Source organism: Lipomyces doorenjongii (assembly GCF_038497915.1).
Source record: "Lipomyces doorenjongii strain NRRL Y-27504 unplaced genomic scaffold V1508scaffold_24, whole genome shotgun sequence".
NCBI lineage: Eukaryota > Fungi > Ascomycota > Lipomycetes > Lipomycetales > Lipomycetaceae > Lipomyces > Lipomyces doorenjongii.
Window position 1 is genome coordinate 144903 of NW_027118091.1, and position 25873 is coordinate 170775.

Here is a 25873-nt window from a genome sequence, read left to right on the forward strand (position 1 = left end):
AACAATGCTTGATTGGTCCATCCATAATTTAACATTATACTTGTACCATACTACTGCAGACATTATAAAAGCATACAAATCGAATTATACAATAGCGAACCAGAAAACATTATCGTAGCACTCATCTATATCACTGAAGACCACATGCCTATATACATTATCTCATATTACCAATCCCAAATACGTCAATACCGCGCGATTAATGAATGACAGATTGCACTAAGTTGATGTAGCATTTGCCCCGATGTCATGTCACAACAAACCCTTGACGACCTCGGAGAGTATATCCATTTTCTTTTCGCGTTGTTTGATCTCCTCCAGTACCGCAATTATCGCGTCCAATTTCTGGTCTTGTTTGGCCATGGCGTCCGAAACGGCACTTGAGACGACATCTTTCACGGCTGCCGCAAACTCAGAGCTGACAGCATTACTCACATTGCTGACAATCGATTTGGAAAAGTCGGAGGAGTACAGGAGTGACTGCAAATCAGGAGTAGGGATGGAATTCATAGCTTTCTCGACCGCCGCCGTGGTAGATTTCGTAATCGACTCGGCAAATTTTTTAATGGCTTCCTCAGAAACCGAAAGACCCGCCGGTTCTGTTGTTGAAGCTCTGTCGTGCACATCTGCTGCAGCAGCTTTCTGCTTCTCCTTCCCTTTGCCTCTGCCCTTTGCTGGCGACTGCTCAGGCTTCTTATCCTTTTCAGGCGATACAGGGCCCCCTTTTGCAGTTGGTTCTTTTGCAGTTGGTTCTTTTGCAGTTGGTTCTTTTGCAGACGGTTCTTTTGCAGACGGTTCTTTTGCAGTCGGTTCTTTTGCGGCTGGTTCTTTTGAAGTCGGTTCTTTTGGAGTCGGTGCCGGCGCAGGACTTTCCACAGCATCAGCTGCTGGCGGTGGTAATCCCAATGCGCTCGCACTTTCCCGCGTGAGAATCTCCTTCCTTTTCTTCTTCGCAGCCGTAACAGGGCGGAAACTGAACCCAGACGTAGGCACAGTAATTCCAACAACCGGCGAGGATGGTGTCTCATGCACTGTCACTGCTTCCACACTCGGTTTCTCTTCATCAACTGGCTTCTTCCCGCCGTCGGCAGAATTTTCGAGTTCTTGTTTCTTCTCGACTGGCTTGCTAATCGATTCGGCGGATATGTCCTCAACGCCCCGCTTTTTGTTTTTATTCTCCTCTAGAGCGGAAGTCAAAGGCTCCAGAGCAACTGCCTCACTTGGCTTCTCTTCTTCCTTCGGAGGCATTTCCTCCTTAGGCAATTGAGGCAATTCCTCGTCTTTCTCCTTCTCCTCCTTTAGCTTGGTAGGGGTACTCACGGTTCCCGGCACAGTCAACACAGTAGTCGCCGCTCGCAACGGAGTTTTGCCAGTCGCACCCGCAATCTTCGCCTTCATAGCACCGAATGGCACAATACTGTGCTTCTTAACTGGCCTACTCTGACTCGGCGATGCAACCAAGTCGGACGGGTCCTTACTCCCGTCGGCCACCACCGGCGTTGCAGTTTCGGGGACGGCCTCGAGCGCTCGGGTAGAGATGGAAGTAAGTGGGTTAGCGTTCGACCAAGATCCAAATGCGATCGTCTTGGCTGAAACAGGGAAAATTGTGGCGCCTTGGTCATGGCAGATATAGAGATCCAATAACGCGTCCTCGCCGGTGATTTCAAGCAATGAGAAACTGATAATCGAGCGTCCAGGGAAGAATGAGTATCCGACAACATAGTCAAAACCTGTGGTCTCGGACTCGGCTGGTACCGGCTGAGATAACAGCGATTTTACGAATTCCGCCTGATTTGCCGCCACTGCGTCGATGCCGCCGGATGGATACTTAATATGGAGGAAAACAAACATGTTGCGCTCCACGTCCGAGACAACAATCATACCAGTGCCGTAACTGATGCAGACACCGTTTAATGCCGACCCGTTTGAACCTTGCGGTAAATGAAACTCCTCAACGATCCTGCCCTGTCGCAGATCCCAGATGTGGAACGAATGATTCTGGTTGAATCCGAACAGTAGGAATCTCAGCGGCTTCTTCGCTTTCACGACTTCGGGCGAATCGATAAAGTTGATACTCATATAACGTGTGCCCTTGCGTGGGGCAAATGCCTTCAATGGATATGTAATGGTGGCTTTTTCTGCGCCATGTCCAAGAGGGGGCAACTTCGACACATCAAAAATCGTCGCAGTACCCTCCTTGTTCACACTGGCAATCGCGGTGCCGTCAACGGAAAATATGAAGTCTTTCGAGCCAGTCTCAGATTCAATCACGACAGCATTCTCTCCTACCCGATCCGGCAGTGACGCCCGACGAATATCATAAAATGTCTCTGGGTTCAGAGGGAAAATATAGATCCTCTTTGAAACCGCTACTGCGACACACCCGGCTATAGTAGGCCAGTGGACTCTCGACTTAGGCACGTGCTCAGAATTAGGTGGTAGTTTCTCGATTCGAATCAGTTTTCGGTAGTGGTTCTGTCGCGGTGTTTGTTTGAAGTTCTTGGTCAACAATTCCCAGACAATGACTTCATTACTGGCGGTCGTGGAGACTAGCATTGATGTGCCTGACGAGGAACGGTAGTTGCTGAACAATACGTTGATGATTCTGTTGTCCTCATGACCGACCAAAACCGTATATGTACCATCTTCCTGGCTAAGAACGCGGATACCGCTGCCCACCGGATACGCAATGAAGTCTTCATTGACGGCCAGAATATTTCTGTCAAAAGCATTCCGATCGCGAGCGAAGTTGGCAATCGCCTCACAATTGTCCACAGAAATTGAGCCGGATTCCGACAGCGATTCGACCGACACGATCGAAGGTGTTTGCAGCGGTAACTTGAAGCCTGCTGGTACTTCCTCCACTTCTAGTTGTGATTCCGTGGCGCGAGCCGGTGTCGGTGATTCACCAATCTTCTCAACGATCTGTGACTCTACTTCATCAACTGTCGTTGGCTTCGGGAGCTTAATAGCACTGCTACTAGTAATCGCTGGATCGACAGGTGATAAAGGGTTAGCATCCTTCGCTTCAGTATTCTCAGCTGCAGCCGGTTCTGATGGCGCCTCTGGCACGACCTCGTTCTTTAAATTCGTACTCGAGCCTGTCGCTGATATCGAGATGGGCGTCGGCGGCTGCAACTTGCGCAGGGGCGACTTGGCTTCCAGGTCATGAAATGGATTAGCATACGTAAATCTGGGCTTCGCATCCAACAATTTGGAAGATGAAGATGAGGCTGATGATTGCTGTGAATGCAGAGGAGTAGCTTCTGGCTCTGATATAGGCTCAGGTACAATGCCACGCTTAGCTGGAGAGGGTGCAGTGCTATTGCTATTGCCACTTCCAGTCGGTTTCAATGACGGCTTCAATTCTCCATCAGGAATCTTTGGCTGTTCTTCGATTGGGCTTTTTGGTGTGCCATTCGATTTAACAAACAAGCTCGTGATCTTCACTGGGTTCGCGGCGGGAGCTGGTCGCGCAATGGAAACTGCCGGGTCCTGGAACGTAGGTGATGATGTCGCAGGTCCTGTCTTGCCTTGAAGGAGATTAAGAAGCGCTTTGGAAGACATACTCCTTGTTGTGTTAATTCAACCCTGTGCTTTTGGCAATCGAACTGAAGTATTATAATAAACTACACGAATAAACAAGTGGCAATATTAGAATTATTAGAACAACAACTAGCAATCAGATCGTACTATGGAAGCTTGTGCTCTGGCAAGTCCAACTCGAACAGAGTTAACATCCACTCAATCAAAAGGACTCACCCAGTGTAATCCGAAGGTAAAATCCAAATCTTTCGTAAATATCAAGCTGAACAATAACTATACAATGCAATTTTTTGCAATCGAAAGAGTCGAAAAATGAATGTTGTATACAGGACGGAATCAAGTCGTATATATGTACGTGTTGGTATGATCAAGTTGAGTGAGTTGTCGATGACCGAAACGCACAGGACCGTTGCGGGCAGGCCCCCGCTGAACCCTGTCATGATTTCATATGAACCGACGCCATGGGTTCAATGAAAAATTATGTAGCTTTACGCAACTGTTTTAATTATTTTACGGCTAAGTTAGACACCGGCATTTGCCAAATATTAATTGAAATTCTCAGTAGCTAATTAAGAGTGCTGTCCACCTCTAGTTTAGAACTCCTAGTTGCGCATATGCAAGATGGGTACTACGCTTAAATCTCTGACTAGAGCTGTACGCATTTAATTATGCCATATTTATAAAACCTTCAGTACCATAAATATTGAAACATTAAAAGGCTATGCCGTAACTGCGAGACTACTTCTCCCAATTGCCTAAGACCTATGAACCCCTCAATCTAGTTCGACCTTGTGTTCGCGGAGAGTTTTTCTGAAAATCCTCTTCCCCCCTTCATAGCACTCACTTGCAAGTTGATCCTGCCTTGCAAGATAATATGTCGCAATACATTGGAAGTAGAATTTCCCTATTTTCGAATAGCGATATTCGGTAAGCCTATTTAATAATACGATTAGTCGCCTGGTGGATTGTCGCCCTCCGATGAGCTCTGAAAGATGTGCAAGGATGTGTGTGCTTAGGATGGCTTTGATCAGTCAATAATTTCGTACTTATACGGCCAGATATTGCACTGCGCTGAAGATCAAGTTGAAGCCCTACTATTCGGCGCAATTGCTAATATAATATGATGTAGATACGTTGGTGTCCTTCACGAGATAGATGCGGATGCATCGACACTGACGTTAAAGGATGTGCGCTCGTTTGGTACCGAAGGAAGAAGAGGCAAACCAGCCGAGGAGATTCCTGCCACTGGTGAGTTCGTTTACTCAAATGGTCTTTTGATCAGCAGATCAGTCGTGCACTCTTTCTCAATTTCGCTCTAAGCGTTAAAATGTCGTGGGATGCATTCCTCGACCCTCAATCAAGATTTTATTCATATCAGAGAATCGTAACCACTGACTTAGACTCCAGACAATGTCTACGAGTTCATTGTTTTCCGTGGATCGGAGGTGAAAGACCTTGTCATTGAAGAAGAGGAGGAAGCACCGCATCCCCCAAAGCCATCAATTCCGGATGATCCCGCTATAATCCAGGTTAGTCAACTGTTGTCTGTGATTTAACACTGGGATGAATGAATGGAAGATTTTACATGATGAAACACCACGGATGTTTTATATTCCGAGAGTGCAAATACAAACTATGTGGAAGCTACCGTTGCCTTCCTTCTGACTCTTACACACTTCTTAATTTCTTCTCATGATTACATGCTGCAACATTCCATACTATTGACATTGCGTACTGACTTGATTCGTGCTTCAGAATGCTGCTCCGCCAGCTGGCTTCAGACCACCTCCTCCAGGACAGTATCTTCCACCAAAGCCACAACAGGGATTTGTTCCTCCATACTATCCTCAGCAGCCCTTCATGCCATATCCACCACAGCCTCAATACGACCAATCGCAGGTGCCAATTGCTGGTGCGCCGCCAGCTGCGATCCCGCAGCAGAGGCCAATTCGACAACCTGCGGGTCCGACACTACAACCTGCGACAATTCCTCCTGCGCCTGTGCAGGAGACGAGACCTGATGCTCCACCTGCTCAGACTGCAGGACGGATTAATGTCGTTCCCGCGGTACCGGTCCCGAAAGCAAGACAAACGGTCCGACATCAGAGGCCGCCGGCGGCACAGGGAGCTGCAGAGGTTAACGTAGAGCAGACACACAATGCCGCACAAGGTCTTCTAGAAAGACTTATTCTGGAAACACCGTCAGATGCAGCTCCTACTCCGCCAGCTGTCGCTACGACTACTACTTCTACAGCCACGGCAACTGAGATTCCTACTGGTCCTGCGCGGGGAAACTTCTCGCAGAGAGGCGTCAGACAGAATGGTGCTCAGCGATATAGCCACAACAACTACGGGCGCCACGGCGGTACTGATTCTCGGGTTCCTCGGTTCGACATTCCTGCGTCCGATTTCAATTTCGAGGAAAGTAATGCGAAGTTCCGCAAGGACGCTATTGCCAAGGAGGTTTCTGTTAAAGACGAAGATGACGTCGAGGACATTGACGGCGAAGGGTCTGAGTCCATGGAGGTGTATTACGACAAGTCGAGTTCGTTTTTCGATAACATTTCTAGCGGTACAAAGGAACGGTTTGACGGTAATCCCAATGATCGACTGGGTCGTCAGCAGGAGCGCCAGTTGAACATGGAGACGTTCGGGCAGGCGAGCGTAGATACGGGACGATACCGCGGTCGAGGAAGAGGTCGGGGAAGAGGCAGCTACTACGGCCGTGGTCGAACTGGACACGGTCCTCGTGGTGGCTTCAGACCGCAAGGGGCTCCTCACCCATCCCAGCAGCAACAGGCGTAATCATGCAACTGCTTGAAAATCTGAATTTAGGATGTACTTGTTGTAGAAAGAAGTGGATGCGAACAAATAAAGAGCTAAATTGTACACTGCGTTGTGTTGTATTTCTGTAATGGAGTTCTTTTTTTGTTGCATTCATGGCATTGATTGCTGTTTTGTAATAAAATTGTCATAGTAGAAACTGTAAGGGGAATTGTACGAGCTAGGGTATGTATGGTTGTGATATTATGTACGTCGATCTTTGTTTTTGATACTGTGTATAATTGACGTGATCTCTTGTATTAAACGTCCACCAACCCCGGATTTTGAACATTACGAACAAAATGCCGAGATGTGGTGGTCCCGCGCTGCATGCAAGACCAGATGGCAAGGAGACAAGCGTCAACGCATAGCCACCCTCTTATGGGAGAAGGGCGAGTAGCTCGCCCGTGACTGTGCTCGCATACGTAAAGATTTTAGAAAATCTAAACGAGAATCTACCTAAATGAACATCCATTTGGACAAAGGTGTAAGGAAACATTCCTCTGGACAAAAACAAACCCCAGTGGGAAAACAAATTTCCCGGACTTTCTTGCGAACCTGACGGCTAGCAAGTGCCCACAGTCGAGACCGCGTCGCCGGAACTGGTAGTCGACCAAGTGGCTTGGTTCTCGCCATCTCGGACTCACCTGGTTCCAGATTGCCCTCATGTAAAATACTAGCGTGTGTTCGAAGATCGCAGCTATTCCCTCTGCGGAACGTGTCACTGGAACCATAAGTGGGGACCAAGCGACTTAGTTCTCGCTGTCACTTGCGATTCCATTGTCAGTTGAACAGGAAGGGCAGCAGCAGCGTGGACGATGGACATATTTATAACCAGAGGAGAGGCACAGAAGTCAGCGCGTGTCAGGTGCGAGTGGGCGACGGACGCGTCCGATCTGTGCGCTCCTTTCGAGTCTTTCTGGACAAGGGGAACTGCCTTGTGCGTCTGCACGATCTGTACGACCTTATGCTGCACACGCAAAACAATATCGGGTGATTTGTTTAGTAGAGCTCGCCTTTGTATTTCAGTTCTTGCCAGATGAAAGCCAGCAGCAAGTGACTCCGATTCGCGCGTACTAACAGTTTAAAGTTTAAATATCCGCGATTGACACGTAACGCGTTTATGCCTTATAGAGCAGACATGTCCAATACCTCCTCCGAAGAGACTTTGCTTCTTAAGCTGTCAGTCACTGCTACAACCATTGAGCACATCTGTTTGGACCAATGATTTCGTCGACCTTCGTGAGCTGATATACTACGCATGTTCCGATCACTACTTTGGATTTCTAGGAAGACCCGGCTGTTCTGCGACGCACACCAGACGGCTCAGTCGTGCCGTTTGAAGCAGCATCGGTCGAGGCGGACGCTACACATTCAGTCGCAACACCAGACGAGTACCAACGAAAGTAACCTCCGATGGCGCAAGACAACAAAAGACGCCTCATGGCACAGCAACGGCGGAGAGCGACTGAAAGAGCGGGTCGTGCTCAAATCTGCAACCGGGAAGGCAATCGCCACTTTGTCGCTTGCGGGAGCTACAGGCGCGGGATCGTATTTCTACAATGAGTTGGAGGATATGTTTAACCATGCGGTTATGGTCTCGGAGCGAAGCACGAGAATTGTCGTGGCGGCTGCGAAGTGTTTTGACGATTATAGAATAGTGCTGGGAAAGAACTTCGATACCGAAGAGGAACGACAAAAGGCTCTGTCCGAATGTCATAAACGATGCGCGGAAAGGACGTATACAGTCCTTGAAGCCAATGCCGGCATTTACATTAAAATGGGACAGCATTTGAGTGCCCTGACATATCTTCTGCCACGAGAATGGACGACCACATTTATTCCGTTTCAAGATCAGTGCCCAGTCTCGTCGATCGAGAGTGTTAGGGAGTTATTTTTGAATGACATGGGAGTTGAGCTTGAAGAGATATTTTCCGAATTTGACCCGGTACCTCTTGGTACGGCCAGTTTGGCACAAGTGCATAAGGCTCGGTTGCGCGAGACTGGAGAGGAGGTCGCGGTGAAAATCCAGCATCCAGCACTAGCGGAGTTCATTCCTCTCGACCTCAAATTGACAAACTTGGTATTCAGTGCGATAGACAGATTTTTCCCGGAGTATCCTATGATGTGGTTATACCATGAGTTGGACTCCTCAATATTTGTCGAACTGGATTTTACAAAGGAGGCTCAATATGCAACTGAGACACAGGCGTATTTCCGGGATAAGAAAGGTCGTACTGCACTTCGGATTCCCACTGTGAAGTGGGCTAAGCCTAGGATATTGGTCATGGAATGTGTGTTATCATTTGTTTTGGTGATAATATTGTTTCTAACGATATTACAGTTATTACCGGCGCTAGGCCGTACGATATCAAGTTTCTTGATGCCCACAACATCTCACGCAACGAAGTTAGCATTTGTCTCTCCCACATTTTCAACACTATGATCTTTACTCCTGGAGTCCGTGTCCATTGTGACCCTCACGCAGGAAATCTTGCCATCCGACCTCTTAGCAGCCGTGAGCGTGGCCCATGGTATAATCGCGGTCACAATTTCGAAATTATTTTATATGATCACGGTTTATATCGAGAAGTGCCTCTCGATCTGCGACGGAGTTATTCGAAGTTTTGGCTGTCCGTTATTGACTCTGATGAAGCGGGTATGCGAAAATATGCCAAGGAGTTTGCTGGCATTTCCGACGACCAGGTCAGTATCGAAACACGATAGCAGCATTGAAGTACTAAGACTGTTTATAGTTCCCGTTATTTGCTAGTGCAATTACTGGTCGCGATTTCCAAACCGCGAAGAGCTCAATCATGACCCGCAGAAGTAAAGAGGAGACGAAGAAATTGGCGTTGGCACTGCAAGGAGGGCTCATGCCCAACCTGATACAGCTTCTTTCTGGAGTCCCCCCGATCGTTCTACTCATTCTCAAGACTAACGATCTCACCCGCGCATTGGACGAATGTCTTGAATCCACGTTAGGTCCTGAACGAACGTTTCTGATTATGGCTAATTATTGCGCGCGGACAGTGTACGCTGAGGACTGTGAAAAATTGCGGCAAACCTCAATTTTCAATCCCAAGAGAATTATCGGTGAGTTCGAGGCATTCTGGAAATACTTTAAGCGACAGAGCAAAGTAAAAGCTTTCGATATTACATTATGGTTTGTGAATATTTTGCATATAAAATGATCTAGTTCATGAAGGTTGAGGCGCTCTTGTAAGATAAATTTTAGAGTTTCACGACGAGGCAAAAATATACAATGTAATACATAATATACAGTACATTACCACATATCCATTCACCGTGCACAAAGGGTACGTATGTAGAGCCAAAGTAAATTCAAAATTAACGCATACACATGGCTGCACCTTCACCTAAAATTCGGAGAGACAAAATTCATGACAATCCAACCATATGTCTCATCACATGCACAATTGGCGTAATAGCACTTAATATAATTAATGTCGTGCCGAATAAAACGAAACTTAAACTGCTAAGGGCGCTGGCTCGGGGGTCGATCGTGAGCAGGTGCGCCGTCGCGACGGCGGACGAATTTATACCTAGAAACGTTAGCGATAGTTAGAACGGTATGCGTCATGATTACCGATGCATACCAAGAGTAATTCCTCTAGTAAGATAATCGTCTTCCCTGATCTTGAGTCCAGCGAGAATATAAGATCCAATAAGCACGCCAATTATGCCACTCAGAATAGCTGTTACTGCCACCAGAGACTGCGATCCACCGAGTGACTGTACTACTGGTAGTGCCAGCGCGAGGGTCACGCTGCGGCCGATAAAAGATATACTCCGCTGTGCGGATATACCTATGGCGTAACAGAGAGGTGGATACGCAAAAAAAGTAACAAGACCGATAATGACATTAGGAATAATAATGATAATGAAATGCTTCTTCAAATCTCCCCGATAACGATACATCGGCAGTGCGAGGGCTACGATACTGACGTCAAGCATTGTCTTGAGCAGGTCACCCGCACCTGGTAAAACATTTGTATATTCGTCAACCCCAAATAGATTCAAATACGTGCGACCAGTGTTGTACGCGTACAGGCCCCAGTCAAGATTTCTATGATAAGCAACGGACATAACGTATATGCCGAGAATAGTAAAGCCAGAGCATGTGAAGATCGGATGAATAAATCGACGGACCTTCGCGGGTAAACGCAGCCCCAAAAACAGCATCAAAATCGTAAACGTGCTATGCGCGATCAAAGTGTAACCAGTCGCGAAATAGACCGGAAGTCCCACACAGAAGAACACAGTAGTATAGAGTAGTGTGTCCAGATACTGAGTAATTTTGGCAGCAAATAATTCTGCCCGTTGTGACGGCCTACCAATCAAAAGTAATCTTGTGTGCGCAGGATCCTCTTGGGACGGAGCAGAATGCACCATTGCACCCTCTGACCCATGAGCTGTATTATCTGAGAAACCGGGATGTCCATCATAATCGCTCTTTCGATCGCCTTCTGTACTATGAATGGTACCCAAGTGGCTGCCTCTAGCACTATTGGCCATACTGTGACCGGTGAGAACCCGCCGGATAGTGCTGAATGTGTTACTCCGGGTGAGGTCGTTGCTCTGACGACGTGATATGTGTGATGCTCGCGTTGCAATTGGATTAAGGCTGTTGTCACTGCTTCTGTCGTCCATGCTCGCTAAGTCGGAATCAACTTCTCTGTTCATCATGACTTCTTGCTGTGATAGTGACGGTGGAATATCAATCCGCTGGTCCTGCCGTCTGAAAGTCGACGCGACAGGCTCTGGCAGGTCGACTTTCTGAGTTCTTTGTTCTGAATGACGCGAAGAGTCGTTAACTCCCAAGACGTTGCTTGAGTGCCGGAGTTCATGCAATTCAATTGCTTCTGTCAAGTCTTGTGTAGAATCAGCTGAGCTTGAGTGGCGGTGATCCCGAAAATCGGAGGCTGCCGGGGGAACCTCTTCTGCTCTCTCAACAATCGCGCGCTTAGATGTGCCAAATATTTTCTGCAAAAATAGTACCATATATGCAGTCACAGTCATCATGATTACAAATCCAAGAATAAATACTGCAGCAATCTTTCCAACTTCTGCACCTCCGACTGCCGGGGATAGAGGAAGAAGAACGAATGAAGGCGTAAAGAACGTGTTAATCCATCGCAATGAGAATCCAAGTGGTACGTCAATGATCCTGGAGAACGCTGCTGTTCTACGGGAACCAGTAATAATATCAAGCAATATTAAAACTAGGAACAGGAGAATCATGCAAATGACAGAAGCCGGGAAATTGACTGGAGTAAGTGATATGGCTCTGTGAACGCCATAGAGGGCTAGTAGTACAAAAATAATGCCAGCTGGGACCAGAATAAATGATCGAAATAGATGGCTGGAATTATTTCGGGCAGCCTGCCATGGTCTGTCAAAATAACGGAAATCCACACTGTCATAACTTGAAGGTAACTCACGAGACTGACTGCGTTTACAACATCAATCGCCAGCGTTTTTGCTGGCGACTCCTCTTGTACCATGGCTGTGGATATAGTTCATCCAGTACCAGTGCAAACGATATTGCCGGGAAGAATCGACAGGGGAAGGTTAACGAGGATGTACAGCTCAGCTGTATTAACGAGCAAAGTCCGGGGAATAATAATCTGTTAGTCGAACGACCGGGTAATTGAAACTGACTTCAAAACTTCACGCATGAGCGTTATTACTACGAACTGGCTGATGACGAGTGGAGGCGATAATCTGCGTTTAAGGCTCCCAACTACGCAGTGGTTAGCTTCAATATCGTCATTAAGAACATTTTGTGATCCAGGACGGCTGCCTGCGAGATGTAACTTGAGATGCCATTGAAGAAAATGTTGCTCGCACGAGCCCTAACCCCGAGACGAGGGAGTCTTCATCCGCATCTGCCCAGGGGTTTTGCCAAGTTTCGGTCAAACCACAACCTCATGGATCGATAGTGGCTAAAAATTTATTAGACGTGCGGAGAATCTGAATTGAAATGCTATTAGTACTCTTGATGACTTATATTTCGGATCCACAACTCATACAGCCATTCACCCTTGCGGCAATTGAGACGATTTGACTTGCAAATTTAGGCGTAATCAGTCCAAATAACTACTAACTATTAGTTCGTGGTTGTAGATTTAGATGGAAGCGCGGAGAGGCCCGACTTGATACGTCACTACTACGCACCAGTGCGTCATCAAATGAGCCGCACGAGTTACCGACTTGTCCACGCCCTTTTGTGGCCAGTGGCCTAGTGAACTCATATTTAAACATCAGCCCTATCCTGGTTCGCTTCATTCTCTGTTCTTGTCTAGATCACCTATAATCATTCACCATCGGATCGGTTCTAATCACAATTATTCGAACGTTCATATCCAGATCTGAGATAAAATAGCACCTTAATTGTTTGTATCCGAGAACAATGGATCCTATCGGTTCCTTGATCGTTGTCATCGCCTCCCTATTCAGTAAGTCATCTACCTAATCTGAACTCAGTCATCTATATATTAACTGGATGGTGCGTAGTTCCTCCTCTAGGAGTTTTCTTCATCAGCGGTTGCTCTGTTGATTTCATCATTAACGTCGGCCTCACTATGCTCGGCTATTTGCCCGGTCTTCTCCATGCACTCTATCTGTTGGTACCCCATCCCTGCCACTAACAAGCTCCATATTTATTTTGCCTAAGTGCTAATTACTGTTCGACAGAGAGTACATATACTATACCCGCAGAGAGGATGCTGCAAACGGTATTGCTAACCTTAATCGTGCGCCCGGAGTCTATTCCGACGTCATCCAACGAGGTGGCTACTCCCTCCGCCACATTCGATCCCGTGAATCTGCTCGTGCTGCGTCCCCGCGTCCTGCCCAGTACAGAGACAACGCCGTGGGGCCTGCCATGTCTTCGGCGCCTCAGCCACAGAAGCAGACTCCCCCGCCAAAGTATGAAGAAGCCCGAGCTGACACGTCGAAGCAGGCGCTGCGCAAGTGACGAAGTAGACAAGTGCGTCGAATTGCAAATGGGTGTATTTAAAACGGTAACTCGGTGTACTTGGTTTGTTATTCGGGACAGTTCTCGCTTTCGCTGGGTTGACATATGGAACAAGGACATTAAAAGCTGGTATTATTAATAACGACTACAAACTTGAGCATAAGTAATATAAATGAACTGATAAAAGATATACATGGCAATCATGTAAACTCAACTGGAAATTATACACGAAGGGTCACCAACTGTCACTCTAAATTCGCTTCTATATAATGTGTAAGAATACATAAAGATATGCTATAAAGGAAATCCCAGAAGTCATCAATGTTATTGCGGTGTGAACAGACGCGAGATATAATCCACGCCTACCAAATCCATAATAAAAGAAAATGCTAAGCCGGGATACTGCAAGGTCCTGTCATCTGTAATTTTGCCAATATAGCTCTATTGGACTAATGCTTTGCACTGGATGTTCAATAATGCATAAAATTCATTGCCAAACTCACATCCGAACGTCCTTTGATTTCTTCATTTGTGTTACTTGTTTCTGTTAAGCACTGTAACTGTCATGTCGATTAAGGCAACTTTTGCGGTAGAATCTGGGAAGTCTGCGATGGCGTCTCGGGCATGATCGCAGTAGTCCTTGGCCAATTGTCGTGTCTTTTCAACGCCATCTGACTCTGCGACCAACTGTCGAGACTACAAACTTCATTAGAATACTATTTCTTGAGAAGTGTAGTACTTTACATTATACCTTCTCAACATCGCCAGGTTGTGAAAATTGCCGTCTGATCATTGGTCCTAGTTCAGGATGTTTCTTCCACGCAAACAAAGCCGGTGCGGTGGCAAGACCAAGCTGTAGATCAGCACCAGCTGGCTTACCCAGATCAGATTCGGTGACGGTGTAATCGAGCAGATCGTCAACCAACTGAAACGCCATGCCCAAATTTCTTCCATACTGATATGCGGAATCCACAATATCCTCCCGCGCACCAGCGAGAACAGCCGCGCTGCGGCACGACTTTGAGATCAAACTAGCAGTCTTTAGGTATGTCTTCTCGAGGTAATAGTCAAACGTGGCGGGAGTGGCCACGCCAGTAACAGCATCTTCAGGAGCAGTGTTTTTAAGCTGCATGACCTCGCCCTCGACAAGGTTAGCTATAACTGTAGAAATGAGTTCGGTAACCTCGGCATTTCTTAACCGAGCCAATGCAACAGAAGCACGGCCGAGTAAAAAATCTCCCGCCAGAATCGCCATTTTATTACCAAACGCACTATTTCCTGATAAGCTTCCTCGTCGTAATTCAGCATCGTCGATAACGTCGTCGTGAAGTAATGATGCTGCATGGATCATTTCGGTGATCTCCGCAAGGCGCCGCTGGGACGGTAAAATTCCTGTCTCTTCTTCGACGGTCTGCAACTTCGTAGTCATGGTTGGCGATTGAGAGACTGTAGTTGCAATTGTTGAAATTATATTCGTCGGATTGAAATCTCGAAGGATATCCAAAGGGCTTATACTTTCGTCGACATTATACTTCTGTTCATAGCTGTCTGACTTCGGTGCACCCAGTACTGCTTGGCTCATTAGTAATACCAGCAGTGGTCGAATATGCTTTCCATGACTCTGGACGTAATATTTGGCTGCAGTGTCGAGGTTGGGATGCGCCGATCCCAGCAGGTTTCGGATGTTATTCGTTAAGTTCGTCATTTCGGCTGCGACGACTGACAGCGGATCCGAGAATGCCTTTGATCCCGAAATACCACTCCTCTCTGCACCCGTGCCTCTTGCAAATGCTTCTGATGCGGCACTTGCAACCCTGGCTGGTGCGGAGAAGACGGTGCCTAATAACGATCCAACTGAAGATGAGGGTTCCTGTATCCGACTCGACCCACGTTCATCTGTTGCTTTAGCTGGCCGCGTAGCAGAATCCCGCCGGCTTGAAGACCATTGTCGAACACCGGACGAGTATCCTGTTACTGAAACGGTTGCAGGGCCTCGCACTCGAGTTGTCCTTTGACAATTCCGTACAGCATGGCGCGATAAAACCGAGCAACCCATTCGCGTGCTCAAAACACACCGTGACATTGGGGGGGTTCTAATGTTAAGGATTTATTGCGATCTGAAAATCTAAAAATTGCAGCAAACCAACACCGAAGCCAGACCAACAAAATGTAACAAACACTGGAAATTGTCCAGGACAAGTTTTGTTGAGGGTATATTGTCGATTTCGAGCGCTTATTCCTTGTTGAGCTAAGCTCGCTTGCAAATTGAGGATAGTTTTGAACCAAGGAGACTGCATGAAAAAAATTTCGCGCATATGAGGCCCCAAATGTCTAAAAGCCTTACATTTACTGATCGATATAACTTACAGTTAACTAGTTATGTCGAGACCCCTGTAAGCTGATTTTTATCCTTGTAAAACCCAGGCTAATGTTAGAAAACTATTACTACAAACAATAAGTCGATAACCTCGCGAAGCCGATACGAAGTGGCTGAACATTGCATCGGCTTAGCGCGGTTCAACAACTACTGAGCGCGCACAGATTGACTTTTGTTTGCTCGAGATGAAACAGCGACGAGAACATAGCACACTATACATCGGAAGTACGGATCTTGTTGGATTTTTTATACTAAGAATTATGGCATCTAAGCGGCTAAGTCGGGTACCAAGTGGACTCCAGCATGCTGATACTATGCATGCACTTGCTGATTTGCAAGGATCCATCCATAATAACAGAGCTTTTATCGCCGGCATAGGATAGCTCATCAAATGCATCTATTACTACTCTCAACTGTCTATATGACTCCGGAAACATACAAAATATCCGTTTAACCTATGCAAATAACTAAGGTTTGCCCTTGCGAACAGCGCAGATGAACTAGAAAATATTATCGATCGTTAGCAGTGGCCGCAATACATACTACAGTTACATACGTTAAATATCTGAGCCTTCTCCCAGTCCCAGACGTCATTTAAGGTGTAGGGGTCCTGGCTTAGTATCTCCTTAACCTGCTCTGTTGATTCAGCGATGATGTTGACAACAGAGCCCTTGAATGACGGAGTGCTGCCTTCAATCGCAGGACCGTCGAGATATACTCCTACGTCAATGAGTGTTATTCCAACGCAATTGAATGCGTGCAATTAATACCATACCTCCGGAGACCATGATACCAGCATCGAACATCCTTTTGACGTTCTCTAAATGAGTCGCGCGAACAGCGACGCGACGCTCTAACTATGTAGTCCTTAATAATCGATAATGTCTTGTCCAACCAAGAATTTCTTAGACTTACTGCATCCAACTTGTCTGGGATAACGGCGACGTATTCGTACTTCTGAGGCTCTGCCATTGTTGCGGAAGTTGCGGAAAACAGCCGGCGAGGGATAAAGTTAGCAATGTCCCTGGCACCTATACTCAGGCGGGGTCAGGGCAACCTCGATTGGGAGCAGATATACAAATGATAGCGCCAATTACCTGATTCGATGTCGGATAGACCAGAAGGCCGTCGGATTGATAATTTAGACCAAGTGATTACAGATCTAAACATTGGAAATTATAGCTTCGGTGTAAGGACATTAAAGTATAGTACCCTGAAGATATATAGTCGAATAGATGATAAGCTGCTCACCAAGGCAAAGTTCCAAATACGTGAGATTGGGACGTGCGGAGAAGTACTTAGGATGTACATTTCCGCACTAACAGATCGCTAAATGCTAACGCCACGGCGCTGTACGGTAATCATATGTGGCAACACACTTTTGCGTAATCACTTAAGCAGGACCCAAGCCAAATTAGGGTTTGTAATGTATAAGGCGTAGGTGTCAGAAAGCCTCGAGTTGAATATCGAAGCCAGTCTTTTCAAGTGACATTGGCCTGCACCCTCAAAATCCACAAGACCTGTGCTTGTTCCAAGATATATCACTAGATTGGGGGTTGTTGGTTTCCATTTAATATTGAAAATAATCACCACCTTTGTGATTCACCGCTACTTCGCTGTCCAGTGGCGATATTAAGTCTTGGGCAATCGGTTTCGGACTCACAGGAGCCCAATCGATCAAATTCACGAGGGACGAGCCGACCATTCTGAGAACTTTTATTGACCGGATATTAACGCCGCCTATCACTATAAGTGAGAGCTTACAACGTCACAGATGTCTTCATCATCGACATCTTCCTCGAAACCGAATTCGACGTCGTCCTCCAGCCGAGACCACAATCAGGGTCGGCAGACTAGAGACTATACTCCAGGTCAAGCTGAAGCCGTGAATAGAGTACGGAAATGCAAACATCATGAATATTACGCCATTTTAGATATAGAGAAGACTGCCACAGATGGAGACATCAAGAGAGCATACAGAAAACTAGCATTGCTGATGCATCCAGATAAAAACGGGGCGCCAGGTGCTGATGAAGCATTTAAGAGTATGACATCCCGGCTTTAGAGTCATTCACTATATCTTACTAATAATTGTCGAATTATAGTGGTTTCCAAGGCATTCCAGATTTTATCTGATAAAGATAAGAAAGCAACATACGATGCCACCGGTTCGGATCCCGAGTCTCGAGGAGGAATGCCAAGCGGCTTTAGTCGACGAACATCCTCGGGCGGTGGCTTCAATGGAATGTATGGCGATGAGATATCTCCTGATGAGCTATTCAATATGTTCTTTGGTGGTGGTGGAGGTGGTACTGCGTTCCAAACCAGTTTTGGTGGATTCGGCGGTCCAGGTATCAGGATCCATTCATTTGGCGGCTCGCCATTTAGCACCTTTGGTCGGCCTATGAATCCCGGAGGTGGCCAACGCCGGCCACCCGGTGGTGATGGTGATACCAATGGCGAGACGTTCAGCCCTCGGATGTTAATCCAGCTCCTTCCGCTTATTCTTCTCTTCGTTATACCTCTTCTCTCTTCATTATTCGAGAACTCATCGTCCTCTAGTGACAATATTTTCCAATCCAAAACTCGGTTTGAATTCACTCCATCTCCCCCTTATACTGTCGAGAGGATTACTCCCAAGTACCATGTTCAATATTATGTCAATCCTGGAGACACTGCGACCTTGAATGATAAGCGACTTCGTCAACTCGACCAGCGGGCAGAGAACTCGTACGTCCGAATACTACAGAGAAAATGCGATATCGAACATGATCATCGACAAAGGAAGCTTGAAGAGAGCCAGGGATGGTTCTTTGTCGACCAGCAGAAGTATAAAGAAGCTACGAACATGAAGATGGATAGTTGTGACCGACTGAAATCATTGGGCGTCTCGTACAGTCGGCGCTAAAAAGAATGACATAAAATGGAGATAGGTGAGCTATGCCATAAATATTCCCCATGGGAGTAATCCGAATGCATTATGAATTGTTCATATTTCCATTTACCGATTTAGTCATTCCCGTTCATTTAGAACTTGCTGAATTTAGGAGACTCTTGTTTGTTATGGGAGTACTGTTTACATATGAGGTCGGATTAGGAAGTGTATGATTGCGTCTGTTTGAAGTTGCATACTATGTTTTGGCCTTTTTTACAGGTAGCAATTATTTGCATTGTAATACATGTTCTCAGATGCTTCTCATGCTTATATTAATGCAGCCGGCTTGGGATTGATATCATCCGTATAAGTTGAACTGGACTCCTAAACCATCGCCAGCCTAGGGCATGTGGTTCAGGAACCAAATCTAATTTGGGTTGGCTGATTGATCGATGCCTACGCGAACTCTGGCACCGAAGTTTCGGAACCACAATTAATGAGTTTAATTGAAAATTCGTTGGAACCGGAGGTACCCACTTCTCACCGGAGCATGCTCTTTCCGGCCGTTATACCACTGGAGAAACCGTATAGCCGTGACGATTACATCGGATGTGGCATTTATCTCACATAGTCCTGGCTATACTTATTTGGCGCAGTAATGTTGCTCTATGCAATTCAATAGTGTCGCTGTCGCTGTATGCAAAGGAGTACCGTCGACCCGGGGGGACCTACATCTGTGCACAGTGCGACCATATCCGATCCTCGGTCAAAAATGCTCTACCAATAGATCAGAATGGATCCGACATATCGTACTATGTGGACATCCAGCTAGGCTCGCACTCAAGCTCTGTTTTCAGAGTTGTAGTGGATACCGGGTCATACGATCTGTGGGTATATTCGGCAAGCTGCACGAACATTTCTTGCGTATCGCACCATCAATTTGGCCCAGAGAACTCTACGACCCTTGAAGTCTTTTACGACAAGAGCTTCTCAATTAGCTATGGTCAAGGAGAGGTTTCTGGTGTTGCAGCTACTGACTATGTCGAAATAGCTGGCTATAACGTGAGCATGGGATTTGGACTTGCCGTTAATGTCCCCAATTCCTTTAATGCGTTTCCCGTTGATGGTAATACTCCACCGACTGCATTCATGAGACACTTCAAACTGCTGACTATCTGCATCTAGGTATCCTCGGGCTTTCTGCTAGCGACGTGCAGATTAATGGTTATCCTTCCATCATGGCTGTGCTTGCTGACGGTGGTCTAATCTCGCGAGAGGTCTTTGCGGTACGTAAGCGGATTCTCGAATATCTAAAACATACGCTAATACAAGCTTAAAGATTGATCTTGGAACGGGGATCGATCCGAATGGAGGGAGTATATCACTTGGTGGTGTCGACACGTCACGGTTCACTGGGGATATTTCATTCGTAGACGTTGCTACCACTCAGGGCCTGTGGATTGTCGGCGTCGATGATTGCTATGTTAACGGCGAAGCCGAAAATTTTTCAGACAAGTTAGCACTCATTGATACTGGCACGACCCTCATATTAATTCCTTCAGACGATGCATTGCAAATTCACAAGGATCTCGTTGGAAGCGCTGGCGTCGTTCGGACTGACGGCATCAACTACGTCATCGCCTGCAATACAACTACAGAGCTCGCATTTGGATTTGGTGGTGTTCAGTGGACTATAGATCCCGGCGACTATATGGGAAATACTTATGACGCCCACGGAAATTGCGTGACAAATATTCAGGGCGTATCTGTGAATGGCTCGTCTACTTGGCTAATGGGTGCCTCGTTCTTAAAGGGAGTTTACACCGTTTATGACAAGGATAATATGCGTGTTGGTTTCGCAGCTAAGGGAGCCGGTGGAAATGACATTTACAACACCAGCAATCCTACAAGTTCGGTCTCCGCCGAATCCAGGACTTTAACATCATCTACCAAATCTCTCGCAATGATATCTATGAGTACTACCACAGAAGGTGAATAGAATTCTCGTTTGTTGTGTTCTGCACGCACACAAGTTTATTCAGAATCAACCACTAACACATCATCAGTCACATGGTCTTCTTCGTTGTCGCTATCGTCTGCTGAGTTACAGACAATACCGTCGACAGCTACATTAACGTCCAAAATTATAACCAGTGTGTCGACTTCAATGTCGTCCGCGACCTCTCGGTCAATTTTCACGGTTTCAGCCTTTAATTTCCAAAATACATCGTCGCAAACCTCTCTTTCTACGTTCTCGACTACTAATGGCGGCAGTGACGTAACTAGCATTGTAGCATCGGCGTCTACATCTGCATCTTCCGCCACCACATCATTAGCATCCATGCTATCAGCCTCTTGTACATATCACCTAGGCATATTGATTTTTTTGGGTATGGTTTTGGTTTTGCATTTTTGATATAGTGACTTCGTATGGGAAAATGTCGTGGGTTTTATAGTACTAGATTTAATCTAAATAGAGAAAATTATTCGTAGTATAATTATGCCGCAAGATCGTAATCTAAATAAGGTTTGCATCTGATGGCTATTTTAGGCTTTGCCAAAGCTTACTGCTGTACATCCAACGTTTGAGTGAGCTTGAGCCGTCGTGTGAACCCATTTAACCCAATCTCGGATATCCGTATTCGGCCCCTGCACTCATTATGAAACGAACAGGACATAGAAACATCTCAGCCCAAACGGATCCAACCATGCCTTCCAACTATTAAACGCATATCACCACAAATCTCACAATAGTTTCGCGACAGTCACGAACAATTTCCGTATAATTCTCTGACGCACTGCGGACACCGGGGTTGGAATTGGCCGTGTAGACGAGAGTAAGCAGCTGGTGGCCAGCTTTTGTCGCGTCGATTCGCCATGTCGTCTGAAGATTCGCCCGTCACCTCGGTCAGCAGCATACGCTCCAAATGGGAGCAGATGGCAATTGGTGGTGACAACGGGAGCTACACTGTGAATAAAAATAAGGAAAAGAATCGAGCGAGAGACCCGAGCGTCGAGGTAGAAGAGCACTCCGTTCTACCGCCTATAAATCAGCAAGATTCAAACGGAGTTATTCCCACAGCAAAGTCGGTATCGGAGTCTGTGCACTTGGCTACAACTCCAAAGTCATCGGTGGGAGAAACAAAAGTCAGCGTAGGCTCTGCAAGTGCTTCACTGGGGACATCACACAGAGATCCACCGTCTCAGGGATCCTCTTCGTCCTCAACTCCACGACAAGGTCCTCCGCCTCTCTATCCAAAGCCGCAAACTCTTACTTCAACGGCAGCTCCTTTAGAAAATAGTTCAGCCTTAGCACAGTCTCAACGACCAGGCATTGTATCTACGGGCAATCAGTCTACAGATGGCCAAGTTACTGGCACCGCAGCGGCCACGGTCTCTGCCACCAGTGCGACATATCGCGATGGATCTCATGAGTCGCACTATTACCCGCCCGAAATCAATTTCAATACAAAACCAGTACGGAGACACCCTTCAGCGGTTGTAAGTAATTTGGGATTGCTGTCCGTGGAATGGTTAGCTAATATGCATCAAAGCATGAGGGAAATAATCTTGTGTCATCTTACGCCTATGATCCTTCGAAACTAAACGAGCCTACTGCTTCTCCGCAAGAACAGTTCTCAAATGATTCAAATGGGTTTACACCTCATCAAACTGAGAGGAATCCCTCTCCCACTCCTCCTCCTCAGGCTTTTCATACAGAGCAAGTTGTTGAACGACACGGTGGACAGAGCGCCGACAGCAATGAGAGCCCTGTGCCGAGCTATCACCATTCCCGCGGTCGCTCTCTTGCCCTGCCTCCGTTTAATACCGAACCGATTATAAACGCGCCTGCTGAGAAACGTTGGTCTACACCGTATCCTACGCCATCGCCATATCAATATCAGCAACACACTACGCCTCAGCCTCAGCCGTATATTGCTCCCGCGCAGACAACTTTTACGACAGCTACGCAGGCTCAGCCATATGTTCCACTTTCATTGCATACGACCCCAGCTGCGACTCCTCAACCCCAGCCGTACATTGCACCGTCGCAGCCTCCGACGCCAGTTGCAGCTGCTGGTGGACCGTCATTCTTCCCGCCCCAACAGTCTTCTACGCCTGCGCCTACACAATACAATTATGTTTCACAGTCACATGATTTCCAATCTCAGCCATCTAGTCAGCACCATACACAATCGTCTGAAGCTCCTGTGGCACAGACTTCTGAAAATGTACAATACCATACGCCAGCGTCATATTCCTTCAGAAGCGCTCAGCCGCAGCCTGAGGCTGTTCATCGACCAGAGCCGACTCATCAGCCGTCGCATCAACAACCGCCACAGGTCCAGCAGGCACCCCAATTGCCTCCCCGTCCGGTAGCACCTGCAATGGCGCCTCCTGCGCCTGTCGTGTCGTCTGGCCCTACATCGATCGTGGATTTGGAACGACGTTCAAACGAGTTCCGGAGATCTGATGAATATGTACGAGTCCCGGCTCCGCCTCCACCTCGACGTCGCAGCAAGTCACCCGCAATGCCAGCAAGGCTAACCACAGCGACGATTACATCTCAGTCTCTACCACAACTGCTTCAACCGCCTGTGCTGCCAGTGCGCCCTATGGTGCAGCAGCATTCAAGCACTTCACAACCATTACAGTCACAGCAAGTGCCGCAACATGTTACTCTACCCATGCAGCAGCAAGTACCAGTTCCTCAACAGCATCACTACAACAGCCAGATGTACGCGACGCCGTCTGGCTCTACTGCAAGCCTGCAAACAACCGACCCCAATGTTGGAGATGAAGATAGCTATGAAAATTACTCAGGCCCAGAGATGATGGAAGACGACTCGGACGACAACTTTGTGACATCCGCTGAGGAAACTGAGCGACTGAGCGAATATCCAGATTCGTCTCGTGCCAACAGGCGGCCCCCAATCTTTCGTTCCATGCCACATGAGATTCACTGCAAGTACGACGTCCGCGTGATTAGTATCTCAGGAGAATACATTATTACGTCATCCACTGTCACGAAAGTGTGGAGCGTCAAGACTGGAGATTGTATCGGCCACATCGGACACCCAGACCTAAGAATCACAGCTATTGCATTCAAGCCTTCTTTGCAAGTAGAAGATGAAGGGTCGGCCATTTGGCTTGGTACTAGAGACGGCGGGTTACTAGAAGCCGATATCAGGACGTTGAAAATCGTGAATAAACGCACGGGCGTTCACAACTCTATGATCAAAGGAATCTATAGATGCGGATTTGAAATGTGGTCACTGGATGAAGACGGTCGTATACAGATTTGGGGACCAGATGAGCGAACGGGGTTGCCTCATCTAAGCGATGCACCCAAGTCACAAAGAATTCAAGTTGCAACAGCTTGTGCGATAGTGGTCAATAGTTACTTGTGGGTTGGTAGAGGTAAGCAGGTGACAGTATACCAGCCGAGCTACTCTCAGAGTGAGCTAGTCCAGTTTACGGTCACTCGTCCACTCACAGCAGCGAAGCCGGCCGGTGACATTACATGTGCGGCTGTGATTGCGACAGATCCGGAGCATGTTTACTTTGGTCATGACGATGGTAAGGTGTCAGTATATTCTCGTACGAAGTTGACTTGCGTGGATGTCGTTAGCATTTCTCTGTACAAAATCACGGCAATGGCTGGCGTCGGAAACTTCCTGTGGGTATCCTTCAGAACTGGAATGGTCTACGTCTACGACGTGGGGCAAAGGCCATGGATTGTCATGAAGGACTGGAAAGCACACGAAAATCCGATTCAGAGTATGGCGGTTGACCGAACATCAATATTCAAACTCGGCACACTTCCAGTGGTTACCATGACAGCGACCGACAATATTCTCACAATTTGGGATGGTATGCTAAAGCAAGATTGGCTAGGTACGTCATTTCACCGCAATAGTCCAACTGCCGGTGTCAGTTACTAAAATATGGTTGATTCAGAACTGAACATGCAAGAGCATGAAGAGGAATATTGCTCATTCCGCACGATTCAGGCTTTAATTTGTACATGGAATGTTGGTGCAGCTAAACCGGCGGATTTGCAGCAGACATCAACAGACTCGAAGTTCTTGAGGAAGCTGGTCGAGTCAGCGGATGACCCGGAGATTGTCGTCTTTGGGTTCCAAGAGTTGGTAGAGTTGGATAACAAGACTGTTACCGCAAGTAAGTTGTGGCATATTTTGTCTGCTAGTGCTGAGTTAACGAACTGCAGAAAGCATGTTCAAACACAAGAAGAAACATAAAGATAAGGCTAACGCACAACAACATATGTCCCACCAATATAAAGCCTGGCAGGATCGTCTCACGGAAGCGGTATCGCATTTGGATTCTCGATATGCCCTGTTGCTGTCAGATAAGCTAATTGGATTATACACCTGCATTTTCATCAAGGAACGGGAGAAGCACGAGATTAGCAATTTGCGTTCTTCCACAGTAAAGACAGGCCTAGGCGGTCTTCATGGGAACAAAGGTGCCATCATAGTTCGGTTCACATTAGACGATTCTTCACTCTGTTTTGTGAATTGCCATCTGGCAGCTGGTCAGTCGCACGTTATTCCTAGGAATAACGACATTGCCAATATCATGGAGTCCAAAATTACTACCGGCGGTATTGGTAGTACAGCAAATTTGGCGGACATATACGTTGGTGGTGGCGACGGCTCTATGATACTGGACCACGAGATCTGTTTCGTCAATGGCGACATGAACTACCGCATCAACCTTCATCGTGTGCCGGTCATGAAAATGCTCGAGAAAGGTGAACTAGATAAACTATTGGAATCTGACCAGCTCCTCACCCAGCTCAAGAAAAACCCAAGTTTTCGATTGCGTCCGTTCAGCGAAAGTTCAATCAGGTTTCCACCAACGTACAAGTACGATATTGGCACTGACACATACGACAGCAGCGAGAAGAAACGCACGCCTGCATGGTGCGATCGTATCTACTACCGCGGCCCGGGAAAAGTTTTTCCAATCGAGTATCGCACATATGATGTGCGGGTTTCAGATCATAGACCAGTTAGCGGTTTGTATGACATCAAGGTCAAGACTGTGGATCGGGAATTGCGGAAAGAAGCAATGCAAATGTCCATAAGGAGATGGGAGGATTTCGTGCAGGAGAGTATCCAGAGCGCGCGTTTGCATTTCCAAGAAAATGAACAGCGGTCAAGATAAACATTCATACATATTAACATAGAGTTCAAACGACGTTGTATATGATTTTGGTAGA

At 46.9% G+C, this 25873-nt stretch overlaps 10 protein-coding genes across 10 annotated transcripts; 6 read left to right on the top strand and 4 right to left on the bottom strand.

Annotated features, from left to right (window-relative positions):
* Positions 1 to 56: 56 nt before the first annotated feature.
* On the bottom strand, positions 57 to 3744 carry V1508DRAFT_126820 (uncharacterized protein). Its single transcript, XM_066935943.1, has 2 exons — positions 3694 to 3744; positions 57 to 3629 (listed from the first exon to the last, which is right to left on the bottom strand). Exon 2 carries the CDS (start codon positions 3565 to 3567, stop codon positions 253 to 255), a length of 3315 nt encoding a protein of 1104 aa, XP_066795856.1. The 5' UTR covers positions 3568 to 3629; positions 3694 to 3744; the 3' UTR covers positions 57 to 252.
* A 618-nt stretch (positions 3745 to 4362) lies between these two features.
* Positions 4363 to 6627, top strand: V1508DRAFT_417408 (Scd6-like Sm domain-containing protein). The gene is made up of 4 exons (XM_066940339.1): positions 4363 to 4473; positions 4676 to 4794; positions 4954 to 5075; positions 5302 to 6627. The coding sequence occupies exons 1-4, from the start codon at positions 4421 to 4423 to the stop codon at positions 6349 to 6351; spliced, it is 1344 nt and encodes a 447-aa protein (XP_066795857.1). The 5' UTR covers positions 4363 to 4420; the 3' UTR covers positions 6352 to 6627.
* Positions 6628 to 7388: 761 nt separating this feature from the next.
* V1508DRAFT_417410 (ABC1 family-domain-containing protein) lies at positions 7389 to 9665 on the top strand. The gene is made up of 3 exons (XM_066940340.1): positions 7389 to 8663; positions 8714 to 9075; positions 9126 to 9665. The coding sequence occupies exons 1-3, from the start codon at positions 7631 to 7633 to the stop codon at positions 9561 to 9563; spliced, it is 1833 nt and encodes a 610-aa protein (XP_066795858.1). The 5' UTR covers positions 7389 to 7630; the 3' UTR covers positions 9564 to 9665.
* A 2-nt stretch (positions 9666 to 9667) lies between these two features.
* V1508DRAFT_126866 (LrgB-like family-domain-containing protein) lies at positions 9668 to 12196 on the bottom strand. Its single transcript, XM_066935944.1, has 3 exons — positions 11835 to 12196; positions 9990 to 11775; positions 9668 to 9935 (listed from the first exon to the last, which is right to left on the bottom strand). Exons 1-3 carry the CDS (start codon positions 11895 to 11897, stop codon positions 9772 to 9774), a joined length of 2013 nt encoding a protein of 670 aa, XP_066795859.1. The 5' UTR covers positions 11898 to 12196; the 3' UTR covers positions 9668 to 9771.
* Positions 12197 to 12331: 135 nt separating this feature from the next.
* On the top strand, positions 12332 to 13674 carry V1508DRAFT_455799 (uncharacterized protein). Its single transcript, XM_066942626.1, has 3 exons — positions 12332 to 12851; positions 12910 to 13018; positions 13090 to 13674. Exons 1-3 carry the CDS (start codon positions 12806 to 12808, stop codon positions 13370 to 13372), a joined length of 438 nt encoding a protein of 145 aa, XP_066795860.1. The 5' UTR covers positions 12332 to 12805; the 3' UTR covers positions 13373 to 13674.
* On the bottom strand, positions 13484 to 15631 carry V1508DRAFT_370637 (isoprenoid synthase domain-containing protein). Its single transcript, XM_066937469.1, has 2 exons — positions 14124 to 15631; positions 13484 to 14068 (listed from the first exon to the last, which is right to left on the bottom strand). The coding sequence occupies exons 1-2, from the start codon at positions 15453 to 15455 to the stop codon at positions 13907 to 13909; spliced, it is 1494 nt and encodes a 497-aa protein (XP_066795861.1). The 5' UTR covers positions 15456 to 15631; the 3' UTR covers positions 13484 to 13906.
* Positions 15632 to 15763: 132 nt separating this feature from the next.
* On the bottom strand, positions 15764 to 17093 carry V1508DRAFT_417421 (uncharacterized protein). The gene is made up of 5 exons (XM_066940341.1): positions 16847 to 17093; positions 16665 to 16780; positions 16525 to 16606; positions 16306 to 16469; positions 15764 to 16249 (listed from the first exon to the last, which is right to left on the bottom strand). Exons 1-5 carry the CDS (start codon positions 16917 to 16919, stop codon positions 16217 to 16219), a joined length of 468 nt encoding a protein of 155 aa, XP_066795862.1. The 5' UTR covers positions 16920 to 17093; the 3' UTR covers positions 15764 to 16216.
* Positions 17094 to 17224: 131 nt separating this feature from the next.
* V1508DRAFT_417423 (DnaJ domain-containing protein) lies at positions 17225 to 18951 on the top strand. Its single transcript, XM_066940342.1, has 2 exons — positions 17225 to 17794; positions 17855 to 18951. The coding sequence occupies exons 1-2, from the start codon at positions 17524 to 17526 to the stop codon at positions 18655 to 18657; spliced, it is 1074 nt and encodes a 357-aa protein (XP_066795863.1). The 5' UTR covers positions 17225 to 17523; the 3' UTR covers positions 18658 to 18951.
* Positions 18952 to 19233: 282 nt separating this feature from the next.
* V1508DRAFT_354551 (aspartic peptidase domain-containing protein) lies at positions 19234 to 20623 on the top strand (the record flags this gene model as incomplete). The annotated part of the gene is made up of 3 exons (XM_066936919.1): positions 19234 to 19750; positions 19810 to 19910; positions 19964 to 20623. The coding sequence occupies 3 exons, from the start codon at positions 19234 to 19236 to the stop codon at positions 20621 to 20623; spliced, it is 1278 nt and encodes a 425-aa protein (XP_066795864.1).
* Positions 20624 to 23459: 2836 nt separating this feature from the next.
* Positions 23460 to 25818, top strand: V1508DRAFT_354554 (Endonuclease/exonuclease/phosphatase; the record flags this gene model as incomplete). The annotated part of the gene is made up of 3 exons (XM_066936920.1): positions 23460 to 24522; positions 24586 to 24807; positions 24857 to 25818. 3 exons carry the CDS (start codon positions 23460 to 23462, stop codon positions 25816 to 25818), a joined length of 2247 nt encoding a protein of 748 aa, XP_066795865.1.
* Positions 25819 to 25873: the final 55 nt, after the last annotated feature.